The sequence below is a fragment of the Carcharodon carcharias genome, chromosome 19 (assembly GCF_017639515.1).
Source record: "Carcharodon carcharias isolate sCarCar2 chromosome 19, sCarCar2.pri, whole genome shotgun sequence".
In the NCBI taxonomy this organism is placed as follows: Eukaryota; Metazoa; Chordata; class Chondrichthyes; order Lamniformes; family Lamnidae; genus Carcharodon; species Carcharodon carcharias.
The window spans coordinates 88,334,083-88,351,404 of record NC_054485.1 but is presented as its reverse complement, the minus strand read 5'-3'; the positions used below and the strand labels follow the sequence as shown (position 1 = coordinate 88,351,404).

Below are 17,322 nucleotides of genomic sequence, written 5' to 3'. Positions count from 1 at the left end.
AACAACTTCCCTGCAGTTCTGAAATTGTGAATGTTCTTTTTGAAATTTTGTTTGGTTCAATAATCAATTGTGTGTGGCCATACCTCCAGGGAACAATAAAAGCTAGCATGTAAAAAATGCCTTTTATTCAGAATTCTAGAATTTCTGGCCATGCCACAATTAAGGATGAGCAAGAGGCCAGAATTGGAGGACTGGAGAGATATGGAGGGTTGAGGGTCTGGAAGAGGTAATGGAGACTGTGAGGGACGAGACCATGGAGGGAATTGAAACAAGAATGATAATTTCAAAACTGATGAGTTGCAGGAATGGGAGCCAATGTACATCAGTAAGGGCAGTTGACATGTCCTTGGTGAGAATAGTACAGTTTTATTTTTGAAGATTGATCCATATTTCATTGGCTGTAAAGCATGTTGGTACATCCTGAGCTCATGGAAGGCATTGCAAACCTTTTTTTTCTGTTGCCATGGCTTAGGCGGGAGATTCATGGAATCATTGGGGGAAATTTCTATTTATAACAATTTCATGGTGCGTTCGGCGGATCTGCCACTGAAGGTATGGCAGAAGATGAGAATAAACTGCAGATGCTTGCTATGGAGATATACCTTGCAATATCTATTTGTTTAGGAGCCATTGGCAGTGAATATCCTCAATCTTAACAGCATGAATTATAGAATTATACAGCCCCTCATGTCTGTGTTGGCTCTTTTAAAGCCTTCCAGTTGGTCACACTCTTCTGCTCCTTCACCGTAGCCCTTCCAATTGTTCCTTAAATGTTGGAGGGGATATAATTGGAGATGTTTTTAAATTCAATCATGGGATGTGGGCATCACTGGCTAGGCCAGCTTTTATTGTCCATCCCTAATTGCCCTTGTTTGGTGGCATTTAAGAGTCAACCATGTTTCTGTGGGTCTGGGGTCACATGTAGGCCAGACCAGGTAAGGACAGCAGATTTCTTTCCCTAAAGGGCATTAGTGAACCAGATGGGTTTTTACAAAATTCAGCAATGGTTTCAAGGTCATCATTAGACTTTTAGTTCTAGATTTTAATTGAATTCAAGTTTCACCATCTGCCATGGTGGGATTCAAACCCAGGTCTCCAGAGCATTACCCTTGACCTCTGGAATATTAGTCCAGTGACAATACTACTATATGCCACTGTGCACCGCCCCCCCCCCCGCCCCCAAATTATTGAACCACAGATGTTTCCCCAAGAATATCCTGCACCAGTGTCCTGGGTTGTGGTGATTGTTCTCCAACAATAGCAATCATCTGAATCAGGGATTGGTTGTCTTCTCATCTTGTGGCGAGGTCAGGCTATCTGAAGGTCAATTTTCTTCAACATCCTCTGGTTCCTCTGCGTCACCTTGGCTGAAGAGACAGGGAAAGCCTTGAATAATGAGCCCAGCACAATTCATGCCACCCTCGCAGAGTTCCCACTGCACTTCCAATGAAGTTAAAGAGACAAACATGAGATGCTTTAGAATGTGTACCCCTTAACATGTCAAATCAAAATCCCAGGCAACCTGCCTAAGGCTCAGTTAAAAGCAGGGAATGCTGGAAAAATTTAGCAGGTTTGGCTGCATCTGTGGAAAGAAATAAAAAAAAATCAAAGTAGGGGACAGAACTCAATGTTAAGTCCGGCAGGCTGTAAAGTGGCTGTAAAGGAGGATGAGGTCCTGTTCCTCCAGTTTGCATTGGGCTTCACTGGAACATTGCAGCAGGCCAAGGATGGACATGTGGGTATGAGAGCAGGGTGGTGAATTGAAATGGCAAGTGACCGGAAGGTCTGGGTCATGCTTGTGGACTGAGCGAAGGTTCCTCAAAGTGGTCACCCAGTCTGTGTTTAGTCTCTAATGTGGAGGAGGCAGCATTATGAGCAGCGAATGCAGTAGACTAAATGGAGAGAAGTGAAAGTGAATCACTACTCCACAGGATGAAGTGTTTGAAACCTTGGACATTGAGCAGGTAAAGGGGCAGGTGCTACACCTGCTGGGGTTGCATGGGGTGGTGCCGTGGGAAGCGGATGAGGTGTCGGGGGTAATGGGGGAGTGGACTAGGGTGTCACGGAGGGAGGGAGTGGCTCTGGAATGCTGACAGGGTGTTGGTGAGGGGTGGGGAGTCGGTGGTGGGGAGGGAAGGCAGGATTGAGGGGAAGATATATTGAGTGGTGGCTTCATGCTGGAAGTAGCGGAGGATGATCCTTTGAATACGGAAGCTGGTGAGGTGAAAAGCGAAGACAAGGGGAACCCTATTGCGATTCTGGGAGGGAAGGGAAGGGGTGAGGGCAGAGGCACGGGAAATGGGCCAGACATGGTTGAAGGGCCTATCAATCATTTTATTTCAGATTCCAGCACCCAGAGTATTTTGCTTTGATTTTACTGTCTGAGGCTCATTCTGTTTCTCTACTTCTGAACTTCCACACAACATATCAATTTGAAAAGTCAATAAAAGAGAAAATATATGCTGTTAAATGTTTTCTTTCTGTTTTGCAGGTTAATATCTAATACTCAGCCTCCCAGTTCCAAGGTGCTTCAGGCTTTTAATGAATCTGCAAAAGATGGTGAGCAAAGTCAATTGCAATTGGCATTTCAATCAGCAGAATTGTCCTGTTCGGTATAAAATATTAGGAACATTTACTCATACGGGTTATTGTGAAAGATCTTTTTAGAATAAAGCCTGTGTCCCAAGGTTCTGCCGATGTTGATTGGGGTGAGTATTCATCTTCACCACCCAATGTACAACAGGCAATAGCGGATCCGCAGCCCGTTTTACACATCAGCTGTCTCTTGATTTTCCAAACATTGGACGGAGCCTACATGGGGGACTTACCTTCCACTGCACATTTTCCTCACAGTTGTACAGCTGAAAATTCACGCATGTTCACTATGGCTTTGGTGGAGCTGTGTAGAGGCCCAACTAAAAGGGTTGTGATGCTGCATTCACTCTTGATTTATCAAAGTGTTTTTGAGGAATTAGATGGCTGTAGAGGGCTTCAGACGCAGGTCTTTGCTAGCAAGTCTGTGAAGGCAGCTCTGGTCTTCAGCTCCTCCTGGGACCCGGCTTGAATGTTGGGAACGTGTGCAAGGGCCTGGCCAGAGCAGCTCGTTCTTTCTCTGAAAACTGGGAGACTCGCTTCTAAAGTTAGTTTTATCTAGTTCACGACGAACCATTCAACCAACCTGTAAACTGTAGACAAAAGGGACAACGGCGGTTGGAATCATGGCTGTATTTCCTGGGTTTAGGATGGCAAAGGTTTTGGAATGGCACACAACTTCTAGAATTATTCCGGTGTCAAGGATTCTGGCAAGCCGCATCATTCACTTGACCCTGTTCCTTTAGGAGTTTTGCAATGCAAGCCATTGACCCGCGTGGCATCCCCATTCCTGGCTGCGTCCACCTCTTCAGTTGTGAAAGCTGTTGAAATGATAATGTGAGGAGTGACTTCTTGGAGAGAGGGCTTTGTTGCTGGCAGCAGTCGATTTGAGTTGGTTGGGAGGCCAGCAATGCTGGCATCTGCAATGCAACCTTTGGTGCCTCATCTCAGGGCCATGAGGTGGCAGCTAGCTGGCAAAGCCAGCTCAGGGTTTCCTGGTAGAAGAAGGGAAATCTGGGTTTTCAGGAGTCTCTCGTCACCACACTAACCTGCATTAGCCTAGGGAATCCCGGAGTGTGGTTGCTGTATTGTCAATAAACGCTGCCAGCAGTCTCCAGCTCTCCTCTACTACTATGGCCTTATTAAAATTCCATCTTAGTTTTGGGAGGGAGGCAATTATTGACACCCGTATCCCTACCGCTCGGCTGCTGGGGTTTGTGATCATGGCAAGTTCAAAGGGATCTCCTGGAAGCAGGTGACTGGCCACCCTTTGCTACCATCAGCCATGAAACAGGTCTGGAGAGTATCCCTTCGGCCAATGCCTGGCTGTTTGGCAATGATTTGGCAATCAGAGGGGCAGCAGCCAATTTTCTAGTTGTCCATCTTCTTGGTCTACCTTTTGGCAGTCCTATGTTTAATAGTGAGTGTTGGAATTGTCAATGCAGATGGCTGGATTGTTGATGGTTGGTAGAAAAATGGTTGTCCGTGTCTCTGCCAGGGGCTTGTCAACTTCCCTATCTGATTGTAGTGGAGACTGGTCTGCCAGAGGGATTCCTGCAGCTTTGGTCGTCAGGTTGGCCCAGGCATATATGACCACACTGTATTCTGTGGGACAAGGCCATCTTACCATGTGGAGTCGATGGATCTGTATCCAGTATGGGTTGAGTTCAGATAGGTCACTTTCATTGAGGGCAAGAAAATTGATCCCTTACATTCTAACCTCCCAGGAGAAGGCCTTATGTTTCACTCTAGGTGGACATTAACATTGAATTGCTAAATGAGTCACAGTCATGGAGTCATAACAGAACAGAAGGGATCCATTCAGCCATATAGCCCTTGCCACCACTATCCAGTTCGGTTCACCCGCTCTCTCTCCATAACCCTGCAATTTCATTTCCCTCAATTGTCCATCCAACTTCCTTTTGAAAACAGTAATCTTCTCCACTTCCATCACCCTCATGGGCAGCAAGTTCCAGGTCATTGCCACTTGTTGAGTAAAATAATTATTTTTCACAGCCCTCCGACAACTCTTTCCCAAAGCATTCAATGTCTGTCCCCCAGTCCTTATGCGATCTATACCCATTAAAGTCATGTACACCTCCATCAGATCTCCCCCCGACCTCCCTATGTGGTTACATTAAATGTTTCTGCTTATTTCCAGGCAGTGGACAAAAGACAGTGACCATCAGACCAAGGGAGCTGCAAACACACAGGGCTGGTGGTAAGAATTCCTCTGTCAACTCCGGGGAAAATAGCTGTGAAGTGGCTCTCTGTTTATGCCGTTTGGATATTGTTGGGTTGTATAATGACTGGCCTGACTTAATGGGCAGGACAGTGTGTCCGACAGAAGACCTCAATAGCGACATCGCATTTATTTATTTTTTTTACCATTTTAAAGTGGAATCCGAAGTTTCCTCGGCCTTATTAGTGCAATAGCATCCTCCTGTTGAAAGGGGTAATTTCATCCCACCCCAGAATTCTATTCAGCAACTAAGGGAAGTTCTAACTTTCCACTTAAGTGCACCATACCCAAATTAGCATTGCATGAGCATAAATACTATTTGTTCCAATGCCATGATTTTCCAACCATTCATTTTGCTGGTCAGGAATTCCAGAGGTGCAGAATTCCCATATAATCACTCCTGCGCATGGACCCAGCATACTGAAGGTGAACCCAAGTTCATGCATCCAGGAGATCTGATGCAGCATGGAATTTCTGCCTTTATCCCCTCCCCTTCGGGGGAACGCTTCGGCCAGGAGGAACGCAGGCTTACATCACCGCAGCTTATTCTTCCACTGAAGTGCCTGGAAGAGAAAAAAAAAGAGAGAAAAGGCCACCAGGATTTGCATGAGATCATCCCTGCTACATTTCCCTCTTCTGGCTGCTTCACAGCCACGTGGTGAGGCTGATAATGTGCCATATAGCATTGGAAGGCAGTTGGGCCAGAGTTTCCGCTCCCTACATCAGTCATATAGATAGGCTGGTGGAGTGGGCGGTAAAGTGGCAGATGGATTTTAACATAGAAAAGTGTGAGATCATACATTTAAGGAGGTCAAACAGTTACAGGGATTACACAATAAATGGGAATATACTAAGCGGGGTAGATGAAGTGAGAGATCTTGGCGTACAAGTGCACAGGTCCCTGAAGGCAGCAGTTCAGGTAGACAAGGTTGTAAAGAAGGCATATGGAATGCTCTTGTTCATTGGCAGAGGTATAGAATATAAAAGTAAGGATATAATGTTGGAATTGTATAAAATACTGGTGAGGCCAACTGGAGTATTGTGTGCAGCTCTGGTCACCACATTACAGGAAGGATGTAATAGCTCTGGAGAGAGTGCAGAGGAGATTTACAAGAATGTTGCCAGGGTTAGAAAAGTGTAGCTACGAGGAGAGGTTGGATAGGTTGGGGTTATTTTCCTTAGAACAAAGAAGGCTGAGAGGTGACTTGATTGAGGCGTACAAAATTATGAGGGGAATGGATAGAGTGGACAGGATAAAATTGTTTCCCTTGGTGGAGAATTCTAGAACCGGGGACATAGATTCAAGATAAGTGGCAGAAGGTGTAGGTGGGACATGAGGGACGACTTTTTTAAGCAGAGGGTAGTGGGTGTCAAGAATTTACTGTCCAAGTTGGTGGTAGAGGCAGAAACTCTAAATTCTTTTTAAAAAGTACCTGGATTTGCATCTTAAGTGCTGGAAGCTGCAGGGCTATGGGCCGGGTGCAGGAAGGTGGGATTAGAAAGGGCACCTGGGTGTCCTCGGGCTAGCATGGACAAGATGGGCCGAATGGTTCCCTTCTGTGCTGTAACTTTTCTATGGTTCTATATCATCGCAGTTCAGGTGGAATCGACCAAGTCATCAGGAAAGATTGGCGAATTCAAACCATTAAAGCGAGTAATGCTTGCAAACACTTACGCCCCTGTTTCCTCCCGCAGTTTGTTATCCGGGTTCAGGATTCGATCACTGGAGTTAGGCCCCGCCCATAAACTGGACCTGCTCCCAAGTGGATCCTGCAACCATCCGCCCATGACGCCGATGATGGAAACGTCTTCACCTTGTGAGAAATTTCTAAAATGCAAGGCGCCAGGAGACTTTTAAAATATCAGAATGGTATTCAAATTGCTCAGAAACTGACTAGAAAAAGGAAACAGTTGAAGCAGTGAATGATTCCAGTTTTTTTTTTCTGAGGAGACAAGTATGTTTTCAGTGGTTTTAAATCCAGTGTCGAATTTCCTTCCGAGATCCTCTCAGGGCGTGCTATCGAGATTTGCAGCGGAAGAATCGCGGAGAATTCGGACTAGCGATATAAAACTCTGCAAAGTGCCATAATAAAAATGGGAAATGCTGCACAACCTCAGCAGGTCTGGTAGCATCTGTAGAGAGAGAAACAGAGTTAACGTTTCGAGTCCAATATGACCCTTCTTCAGAGCTTCTATCTTAGTGTGCAAAATGTCATTTGGGTCCCAGTAAAACCCACGATCAAAGGAACCCGTGTGGAAATTCTGCCTCACTGATTTTTCCCCCCATTATTGTTTGTGTTTCTTTCTACTGAATAGTTCCAAGCCACCCGATACGCCCTACATTTAATGGCAGCTTTCTGTGGTCGCTGAATGCCGTTGCAAATAACGAAACCTTCAGGTATATGTGCTCTTATTGTAACTAGGCTAGAAATGTGGAGACGTCACGTGGAACTGTAGAGGGAGCAAAACTCTACAATCCTAAATTGTGAGCTCGTGATGCTTTTCTCCAGCTTCAGTTGGTTCAATAATCCATGACGTGTGACCATATGTAAAGAGAACAATAATAACAAATTACATTTATATGGAAAATGCTGGAAAATGAAACTCAGCAGGTCTGGCAGCATCTGTGGGGAGAGAAACAGAGTTAACGTTTCGAGTCCGCACGACTTCTTCAGCGCTCAGACTTTGACTCAAGTCATCTGGACTCGAAACGCTAACTCTGTTTTTCTCTCCACAGATGCTACCGGGCTTGCTGAGCTTTTTGAGCATCTTCTGATTTTATTTCAGATTTCCAGCATCCGCAGTATTTTGCTTTTATATTATTGCATTTATATAGTGTTTGTAGTATGGGAACCATAGCGTTTTAAGCCGTGGCAGCTGTTTATATATGATCTCCCACGTAACATATCAAAATGATAAGCCAAGATAGGGAATGTGCAATGAATTAAATGTTCTCCTTTTTTCCCCCCTTGCAGGTTAATATCTGATTTTTATCCTTCCAGGGCCTGGGAGATCCAGGCCCTTCGTTTGTCCGTGGAGGATGGTGAGAATACTCAATTGTAATGGGTGTTTTAGTGAGATGGCTTATCCTGTTCAATGAAATAATAATCACAGCTTCTACTCATTTGCATTCATGTGAACAGGGCTCTCGAAATTCGAGCTTTATAATCCTCCTGATTGTTTGCTTGAATTTTCACTTTCCCTGCCTGATTTTTACATGGTGCATAGCGAATCGACAGCCCGTGTTACATGTCATCCGATTTTCTATCATTGGAATGTCAGGCACACTGCTCTGCTTTCTCTGCGATATCGGGGAATCATCCATCGATTCTCGGCGACCGATTGGGGCAATACGCGCAAACTTTCAAAGTAGCACAGGAACGGCTATTCGGCCCATCAGGCCCATGCTGGTGCTTTTTTCATTCATTCACGGGGTGTGGCCGTCGCTTATTGCGCATTCCTAGTTGCCATTGAGAAGGTGGTGGTGAGCTGCCTTCTTGAACAACTTCAGTTCTCGTGGTACACCCACAGTGCTGTTAGGAAGGGAGTTCCAGGATTTTGACCCGGCGACAGTGAAGGAACGGCGATATATTTCCGAGTCAGAATGGTGAGTGGTGGTGTTCCCATGTGTCTGCTGCCCATGTCCTTCTGGATGGTAGTACTCGTGGGTTTGGAAGATGCTGTCTAAGGATCTTTGGTGAGTTCCTGCAGTGCATCTTGTAGGTGGTACACGCTGCTGCTACTGTGCGTCGGTGCATGAGGGAGTGGATGTTTGTACATGGGGTGCCAATCAAGCACACAAGCCTATTCAGCTCAATAATTTAACTTGATGATTGGTAAATATTCTACAAAGCTCCAATTTTTCAAATTTTGGAGGTTTGAGTTCTCTGGTGATGACTGCATGAACATGTTTATAAAGCAATGCAACAGTTGAATATTACATTATTTTAATTGTCTATGGATAAAATTATAGCACTTAATTAGAATTTAATCAAGAACTATCCCATTATCTTTGAAATTTATTTTCTTTTTTTATATTTTGTAAGGACTTTGTCTTGCTCAACATAAGGTGCTTATATTGGATGGAGGCCATTCCATACCCATGATTTCAACAATCGAGCAGCCGATGGGAAGCAGAAAACATCCCCTGAAAAAGAATCATGATGTTGGCAAGTTCCAAGCAGCAGCTTGCACTTATATAGCGCCTTTAATATTTTTCATTAATTCATGGATTCTGGACGTTGCTGACGAGGCCAGCATTTAATGCACATCCCCAATTGTGCTTCAGAAGGTGGTGGTGAGCTGGCTTCTCGAACTGCTGCAGTCCTTATGGTTTAGGTACATCCACAGTGCTGTTGGGAAGGGTGTTCCAGGATTTTGACCCAGCAACAGTGAAGGAAAGGCGATATATTTCCAAGTCAGAATTGTGAGTGGCTTGGAGGGGAACTTCTAGGTGGTGGTGTTCCCATGTGTCTGCTGCCCTTGTCCTTCTAGATGTAATGGTGGAGGGTTTGGAAGCTGCTGCCTCAGAAGGCTTGGTGAGTTTCTGCATTACACCCCGTAGATGGCACAGTCTGCTGCTGCTGTGCATCGGTGGTGGATTGAATGTATGTTTGTTGTTGGGTGCCAGTCAAGTGGACTGCTTTGTCCTGAATGGCGTCGAGCTTCCTGAGTATTATTGGAGCTGCACTCATCCAGGCAAGTGGGTAGTATTCCATCACACTCCTGACTTGTTCAGTGTAGATGGTGGACAGGCCTTGGGGAGTCAGGAGGTGAGATACTCGCTGCAAGATTCATAGTCTCTAAACTGTTCTTGTAGCCACAGTATTTATATGGCTAGTCCAGTTCTGGTTCTGGTCAATGTTAAACCCAGCATGTTGATATTGGGGATTCAATGATGAAAATGTCATTTAATGACATGAGGTGCTGGAGATAGTCATTGCCTCACACTTGTGTGATGCATATGTTAGTTGTCACTTGTCAGCCCAAGCCTGGATATTGTCCAGGTCTTGCTGCATTTGGACATGGACTGTATTGATATAGTAAAGCATTATGCAAATATTACATGATTACATTACACACATTACATTGTACTTACACTATATTTTAAATGCAATAAGACATCCTCAAGGTGCTTCATTGTAGTGTTATCAATCAAAACTTGACACCAAGTTATATTGGGAGATATTAGGGCATGGTGATCAAAAGTTACTCAAAGAGCTAGGTTTTAAGGAATATCTTAAAAGGGGTGGGGGGGTGGTGGTGGGTGGTAGAGAGAGAGAGATAGAGGGAGCAAGAGGCAGAAAGGTTTCTGGAGTGAATTTCAAAGTTTCAGGCCCAGGCACCGAAGGCATGACAGCCAGTGATGGAGATTTCAAAGAGGCCAAATGGAGGAATGCAGAATTCTCAGAGGATTGTAGGGCTGGAGGAGGTAGCAGAGAGATAGAGAGGTGCGAGGCCATGGAGGCATTGGAAAATAGTGATGATATTTTAAAACATGTATATCATTAAGCCCAGGGATAATGGTTGAATAAGACTTTGTGTGAATCAAGACACAGGCAGCAGAGTTTTTCAATGACCCCAAGTTTCCAAAGAACCCACTGTGGGTGGACAGTCAGAAGTTGTTGGACTAGTTGAGTCAAAAGGTGACAAAGGGATTACTGGGAGTTTCAGCAGCAGATGGAGTGAAACAAGTCCAGAGTCGGGCAATGGTACAGAAATAGGTTGTCTTGGTGCCAAGGAGGATACATGGCCTGCATATCAGCAAATGGTCAAATAGGATACCAAGTTCGTGAAGAGCTTGGCTGAGCCAGTTCAGTTTGAAAGAAAATATACTGCACTGATAGTCATAGATGTGATAATATTATGTATAAGCCTATATGTTAATCTCCCAAGGAGCATAGAGCATTGAAAGAAATGTTTTTTGCCTCTTAGTCAAGATTACTTGAGTTAAGCAGACTGCTTCTTGGAAATTAGTGCGTGTTTTGTCACTTATTCCTTTACAGATTACTTGCCTTTGAGAAGGTGAGAAATTTTACCAGAAGTGGCATGTAACATGGCAAGTAACATTTGCATCAGACAAGTGGCAGGCAATGACCATCTCCAACAAGAGGGAATCTAACCATTGCCCCTTGATGGTCAATGGCATTACTATCACTGAATTCCCCCACTATCAACTTCATTATCATTGACCAGAAACCAAACTGGACCAGCCATATAAATACTGTGGCTACAAGAACAGGTTAGAGGCTCGGAATCGTGCAATGGGTAACTCACCTCCAGACTCCCTAAAGCCTGCCCATCGTCTACAAGGCACAAAACAGGGGTGCGATGGAATATCCCCCAATTGCCTGGATGAGTGCAGTTCCCACAACACTCAAGAAGCTTGAAACTTTCCAGGACAAAGCAGTCCGCTGGATTGGCACCACGTCCACAAACATTCACTCCCTTATCTACCGATACACAGTGGCAGCAGTATTTTCCATCTACAGTATGCACTGCAGGAGCTCACCAAGGCTCCTTAGACAGCACCTTCCAAACCCACAACAACTGCCATCTAGAAAGACAAGGGCAGCAGATAGATTGGAACACCACCACCTGGAAGTTTCCCTTCAAGTCATTCACCATCCTTACTTGGAACTATATTGCTGTTCATTCACTGTTGCTGGGTCAAAATCCTGGAACTCCCTTCCTAACAGCACTGCTGGTGTACTTACACCACATAGACTGCAGTGGTTCAAGAAAGCAGCCCACCACCTTCTCAAGGGCAACTAGCGATGGGCTATAAATGCTGGCCTGTGAATGAATAAAAAAAGTGCATTTCCGCTGTGATAGAAAAATTAAGATTGTGAGCAGTTTATATTTCAATGAAAGTGAATTTTTGTTATCCGTTTCTCTGCAGGAAATGGTTTTATGTTTGCATTTGAGCAATTTTAATTGGAAGTTAGTGCACAATTCCCACTTACTGGGATAAGCCATTAATTGGTGGGAAAAAAGTATTCAGAGAGAGAGGCAGACAGACAAAGCAAGAAGAAGATAATCAAACCGACACACAGAATTCTCTCATATGCAACCACACACATATGCATATGCACATACACACTTGCAGGGACTTTCACAGATGCACGCGTACATTCACTCTCTCACACACTCATAATCGTACAGAGATGAACACTTACATGCTTATACACTCAAATGCTCTCACACACACACACACATTCACGCACATATTGTACACACAAAGATACACATACATGCTCGCACATACTCTCTCACACAGGATTACGTACTTGCATACACATACACAAACACTCACATACACTCACTCACCGACAAGCACAGTCATACAGACACACATGCTGTCACATTCACTTATTCATACTCTCACACAAGTACACGCTTTCATACATGTGCATGCGCGTACACACACATACAAACATACACAAAAACATACTCTCATACACTCAAACACAACTTTAGCCTTACAAACACACGCGGACGCTCAAAGCTACGGTCATACACGCGTTCACACTTTCTCTGTGTCTCACACGTACAGACAAAAACTCGGTGGAGTTGAGGTCACGTAAAATGAGTTATGGAGATTGTTGTTTCTAAAATCTGGAGATGCGAAAACAATTCTCATTGTCTTACTGAGTAGATGATGTCCAGTTTCCAAAGATTGGATATTACACTCCGTTGACTAATACTGGCCGGGCTCCAAAACCAGCTTTGCACCTGAGCCGGTTCAATTTTGCCGATGGGCGGCAAAAATGGCCCCCGGTTTGTAAAGATTGTGTGAGAACATGCCTTTGAAATTTCCCAGTGCGCCACAAAGCATTCGTAATGCCATGGAAACAGGTTGGGAAATTGCTGAAGAAAATAACCCCCGGTGGTATTCCATGTTGCTACTGGTTCCACCTCTCTCACAAATGCGGCTGAAGGTCATTTCAACACATAACATGGACGTTTTTCAATAAATGCAGCTCGGCCACGCAATATGTCAGAAGCATACATTCATACAAAGAAGAGGAGCATCAAAAAATCTTCCATTTTGCATTTCAGATTGATGATGTTGACCCTACGGCCTGACTAGATGAAGATGAGAAAGCGGGAAAAGCACATTCTGCTCATCGAGATTCCTGGGAAGTGTGACAGTTATGGAAGCGATTGACAGTTATTAATTTAGATAAAATATGAAATGCATTTCGTATTGTAGTGAAATAAAACAATACTTTGTTAACCAGAGTTTCTTATGGTAAATTTCCTTTATTTGCATTGCATTTACAGCGCGGAAATAGTCCATTCGGCCCAAAAGGCGCCTACCTATGATCTACACAAACCTCCTCACACCTAACTTTATATCACCGCATCTATGCATTATTCTATTCATTTCTTCCTCATATCGTTTTCCCCTGAAGTAATCAACTCAACATGATCAAATTGTACAATCTCGCCGCTTTCTTTGGTAAAGAGCTTTCTCCTGAAAGTTTAGGATTTTGACGTCGAAGAAGCTCTCACAGGTACGATTTCTGTCACTAGCACAACTGACTAGAGGACTAGGAAGTCAAGTCGATGTGCTTTGCTGATCACGACCCCCTACTGGCTGACTTTCCAATACAGGGGGGTGAAAACAGGGGCAGCAGAATTATGAAAGCTAATCGCGAAGCTGTTGGCCCCAGAAATCAATGAGGAACTCAAAGGTCGGTGAACCATGAAATGTCTCCTCGTGTCCCTGACCTACTGCTGGGAAGTAATCAAGGCAAACACCAGGGGGCTCTTCATCCTCAAAGGTGCTCAGAAGGCAGTGAGACTGCGGGAAATGTCCCGGATTCAGAAGAGCAGACCCTGCTCCCATTGCAGTACACATGGTTCGGCTTCAGGGTGGACCCCCAAGAGGTGAAGAGTCAACACTCTTCGCCCGCCTCTTCCCGTCCAGATGTCTCTCCGAAGAACACGGTGAGAGGTACTCTTGCTTCTTCTTCCAAAAGATAGAGAGAAAGAGAGCTTTGTGATAAGGAAGGAACTGCTTTGGCAATGCCTCGCAGCCTGACGTACTAAGGATCAGCAAATCCTGTCACGCTGGGCTGCATGACGTGAGGCCCACAGACAACACGGTCTTCCAGTCTTTCTATCACTTCTAGCAGGCCTTCGACCACAATACGCGAGGGAGCCTGGACAAACTTCTACCTTTGCACAAGCTAACAAAGACCATCAGGTCCTTCGAAACCAGTAAGACTCTGGAAGTGATGAGCTACTGGCAGAGTTGTATTCGGCTTTGTGGGACTGGATGGGCCGATAAGTGACGGAGGTGGGTGGCAATATGCGTCAAATATTTGTCAAGGAGAGGAGAGCCAGTAGCTAGGAAACGGAATTCGGCATGGGGTCTTAACACAATGGCTTAATTGGAGGGAATTTCTGTGTATCCAGCACTGGATGCTAGAGAAACTGTCTGACAATTTAGAGACAGTTGAAGGGTCAAGGGAGGTGGTGCTGACGGTAGAGCTTGGTGTCATCGCCGTGTATGTGGAAACTGATGCTGCGATTTCGGGTGTTGGTATCTACAGCTTTCTCTCCGTCCTTGATATCTCTCTTCCTCTGCCCCATTTATAGCTTTTCAATTTCCTACAAAAACAAAAAGTGCTGGAAAAACTCAGCAGGTCTGACAGCATCTGTGGAGAGAAAGACAGAGTTAACGTCTCGAGTCCGTATGAGTCTTCTTCAGAGGACTCGAAACGTTAACTCTGTCTTTCTCTCCACAGATGCTGTCAGACCTGCTGAGTTTTTCCAGCATTTTTTGTTTTTGTTTCAGATTTCCAGCATCCGCAGTATTTTGCCTTTTCAATCTCCTGTTGGATTCACTAGACATCACACACGATCCACGCATTCCTTTAGCACCTTCCCATTGTTGGATATCCTATGCATCACATGCTGGCCAGAGACACGGTTTTAGCAATCTCCCTCTATTGGTGTTCTCGCTATCACACACTGTCCACACTGACACCTTCAACACTCTCACTCTATTGGATTCTCTCGGCATCACAAACTGTCCACACTTCAAAAGCCTCCCGCTATTGGATTCTCTCGTTATCACACGAAAACAAAAACGGAGTCATATTGGAGTTACATTCAAGTTTAAGGTTTATGACACAGGATGTATTCATTGAAACAAGAAAATTCTGTGTTAAAAATATTCCAACATTTGGATGAAACATTTATTCCATGTATGAGCTTTAATGTGTTTAAATGCGTTTTACTTGGAACAGATTGCTATGCAGATCGTAGAGTTTGCAACGGTAAAGCAAGTTAAAAGGTGAGAAGTGCCATGTCCAAATGGCCTTACATTTGACATCCAATTGTGTTAAGGTTGACGGTGAACTGATTTAATTCCTCACAGATGCGTCTGGTTTTCGTGGCTTGGCATTTGCTTGCTGGTGGCATCTCTTCAATCCAAGAGTCTGAGTCAAGAATATACTGTGTACTGTGTTTTTTGACAGGGGTGGAGGGATAAGTGTGGGGAAACAAAAAGAAAGAACCAAAATTATTCAGGTGAGTGTTATTTTCAGGTGCCTTTTCAGATCTCGGCCAATCGCCTACTCATCAAGCGTAGTCCTGGTTGCAATGTTAGAAATATCACCCAATTTGCACACAGCAAGATGCCACAAGTAAGAATAATCTGGCTTTTAGTGATGTTGAAGCTACAGCCAAATGCACGGATCCTAATAATGTCATTCAGTTTGATACGATCAGGTTTCTTTTTTACGGTTTCGTAAGGTAATAAAAATATTACTTACTTTCTATTTGCATCTTTGGTTTTTCCATCCTTTCCCATCAAGAGGTAAGATTGGTGAAGCTGCAGTTTCATTGGACAAGCAACCCGCTTGATGAAATGCCGGATATCATTCTTCACAACGCCCTCGTCACTGGCTATTTTAAAGAGGGAGACAGAATATGGAATGTTTGTTTTCTTCATCTTATGGCATAAGACAGCTAAAACGGAGTATAATTAAATGGCAGCTTCTTGTTCTATCTGAACTGCCGAACTTTAACTATGACTGACGCTTGGTCATCGACCTGAAAAATTAACTCTGTTACTCTCTGGCTGGCCGTTGACCAACTTAGTTTTTTTTTATCCAGCACTCTCTGTTTAGGTTCTCTTTTCTAGTATCCGCAGTATTTTGCTTTAATTTGTTGGAAGTTGCATTCTATTCGGTATGATTCGTTTAGTGCGCTCGTTACATATTACATCTCGGTGCCATATTAGATTATGGTTTACGTTTACCACGTCTTTAAAAGCCATGTGAGTTGGCGAAGATCTGGCAGATGGAGCATAACGTGGGAAAATGTGAAATTGTCCATTTTGGCAGGAAGAATAAAAGAGAAGCATGTTGCAGAGATTGCAGAGCTCTGCGGTGTAGAGGGATATGGCTATCACATTGTATGAGTCACAAAAAGCTAGCATGCAGGTACAGCAGATAATTAGGAAAGCTAATAGGATCTTATCCTTTATTGTGAGGGGAATTGAATACAAAAATAGGGAGGTTATGCTTCAGTTACACAGGGCACTAATGAACCACAATTGAATAATGTGCACAGTATTGGTCTTCTTATTTAAGGAAGGATGTAAATGCTTTGGAAGTAGTTCAGAAAGTGTTTACCAGACTAATACCTGGAATGAGTGGGTTGTCTTATGAAGAATGGTTGGACAGACTAGGCTTGTAACTGCTGGGGACGACTTGACTGAAGCATATAAGATCCTGAGTGGTCTTGACAGGGTGGATGTGGAGAAATTGTTCCCTCCTGTGGAAAAATCTAGAACTAGGAGTCACTGTTTAAAAATAAGGGGTCGCCCATTTAAAATAAAAACAAGGAGAATTTTTTTTTTTCACTCAGAGGGCCGAGAGTCTTTGGAACTCTCTTCCTGAAAAGATGGTGGAGCAAAGTCTATGAATATTTTTAAGGCAGAGGTAGATAGATTATTGGTAACCAAGGGGGTGATAGGTTGTGGGGGTAGATTTCAGGTTCCTATCAGATCAGCCATTATCTTATTAAATGGTGGATCAGGCTCGATGGGCTGAATGGCCTACTGCTCCTTGTTTGTATGATTGTATGTCAAAATGCATTATTTATTGCTTTCCCATGCCATCTTATGTTGCAAAATTGTTTCAGAAATATCATGTGTACTTGGTTGACTTTACTTCATATTATCTGTTGTCAAGAATAACAGTAAGTGGAAGCTTGATGGGCCTGAGTTATTGGCCATTAAATTGGTCCTCTACGCCAGCTGCCGCTCCCCCAATTTGTCCTCTGCTGGTTTCTCCTCCATTGATTCGGCCTGCTGAGGAGTGGGAGTTTTGGGGCAGTGCTGAAGTTTGGTGGTCTGCTGCCTCAATTTTTTCCTTCCCCTTGTCTTTCTCTCTGTCTCCTCTTTTGTCCCATTGTGTTCTCTGGGTGCCTCTGGGAGTGGGGGGAGGGGGCAGTGATGGGGTGGA

The 17,322-nt window shown here is 44.2% G+C and overlaps 2 protein-coding genes across 3 annotated transcripts in view; one reads left to right on the top strand and one right to left on the bottom strand.

The window, feature by feature from the left end:
• LOC121291710 (complement C3-like) overlaps nt 1-13,076 on the top strand; it is a 73,317-nt gene extending 60,241 nt beyond the window's left edge. For both annotated transcript variants that reach the window (XM_041213203.1, XM_041213202.1), the window contains exons 18-23: nt 2,492-2,559; nt 4,754-4,813; nt 7,151-7,232; nt 7,810-7,877; nt 8,881-9,003; nt 12,896-13,076. In XM_041213203.1, coding sequence (XP_041069137.1) covers nt 2,492-2,559; nt 4,754-4,813; nt 7,151-7,232; nt 7,810-7,877; nt 8,881-9,003; nt 12,896-12,900 — 406 coding nt within the window. In that variant the 3' untranslated portion in view covers nt 12,901-13,076. The remainder of the gene's footprint in view (nt 1-2,491; nt 2,560-4,753; nt 4,814-7,150; nt 7,233-7,809; nt 7,878-8,880; nt 9,004-12,895) is intronic.
• Nucleotides 13,077-14,953: 1,877 nt separating this feature from the next.
• The window catches only part of LOC121291270 (complement C4-B-like), a 99,478-nt gene continuing 97,109 nt past the window's right edge, over nt 14,954-17,322 (bottom strand). The window contains exons 46-47 of the mRNA XM_041212340.1: nt 15,625-15,757; nt 14,954-15,311 (exon numbers count right to left, since the gene is read on the bottom strand). Of these exons, the coding sequence (XP_041068274.1) occupies nt 15,170-15,311; nt 15,625-15,757 (275 nt within the window). The 3' untranslated portion in view covers nt 14,954-15,169. The remainder of the gene's footprint in view (nt 15,312-15,624; nt 15,758-17,322) is intronic.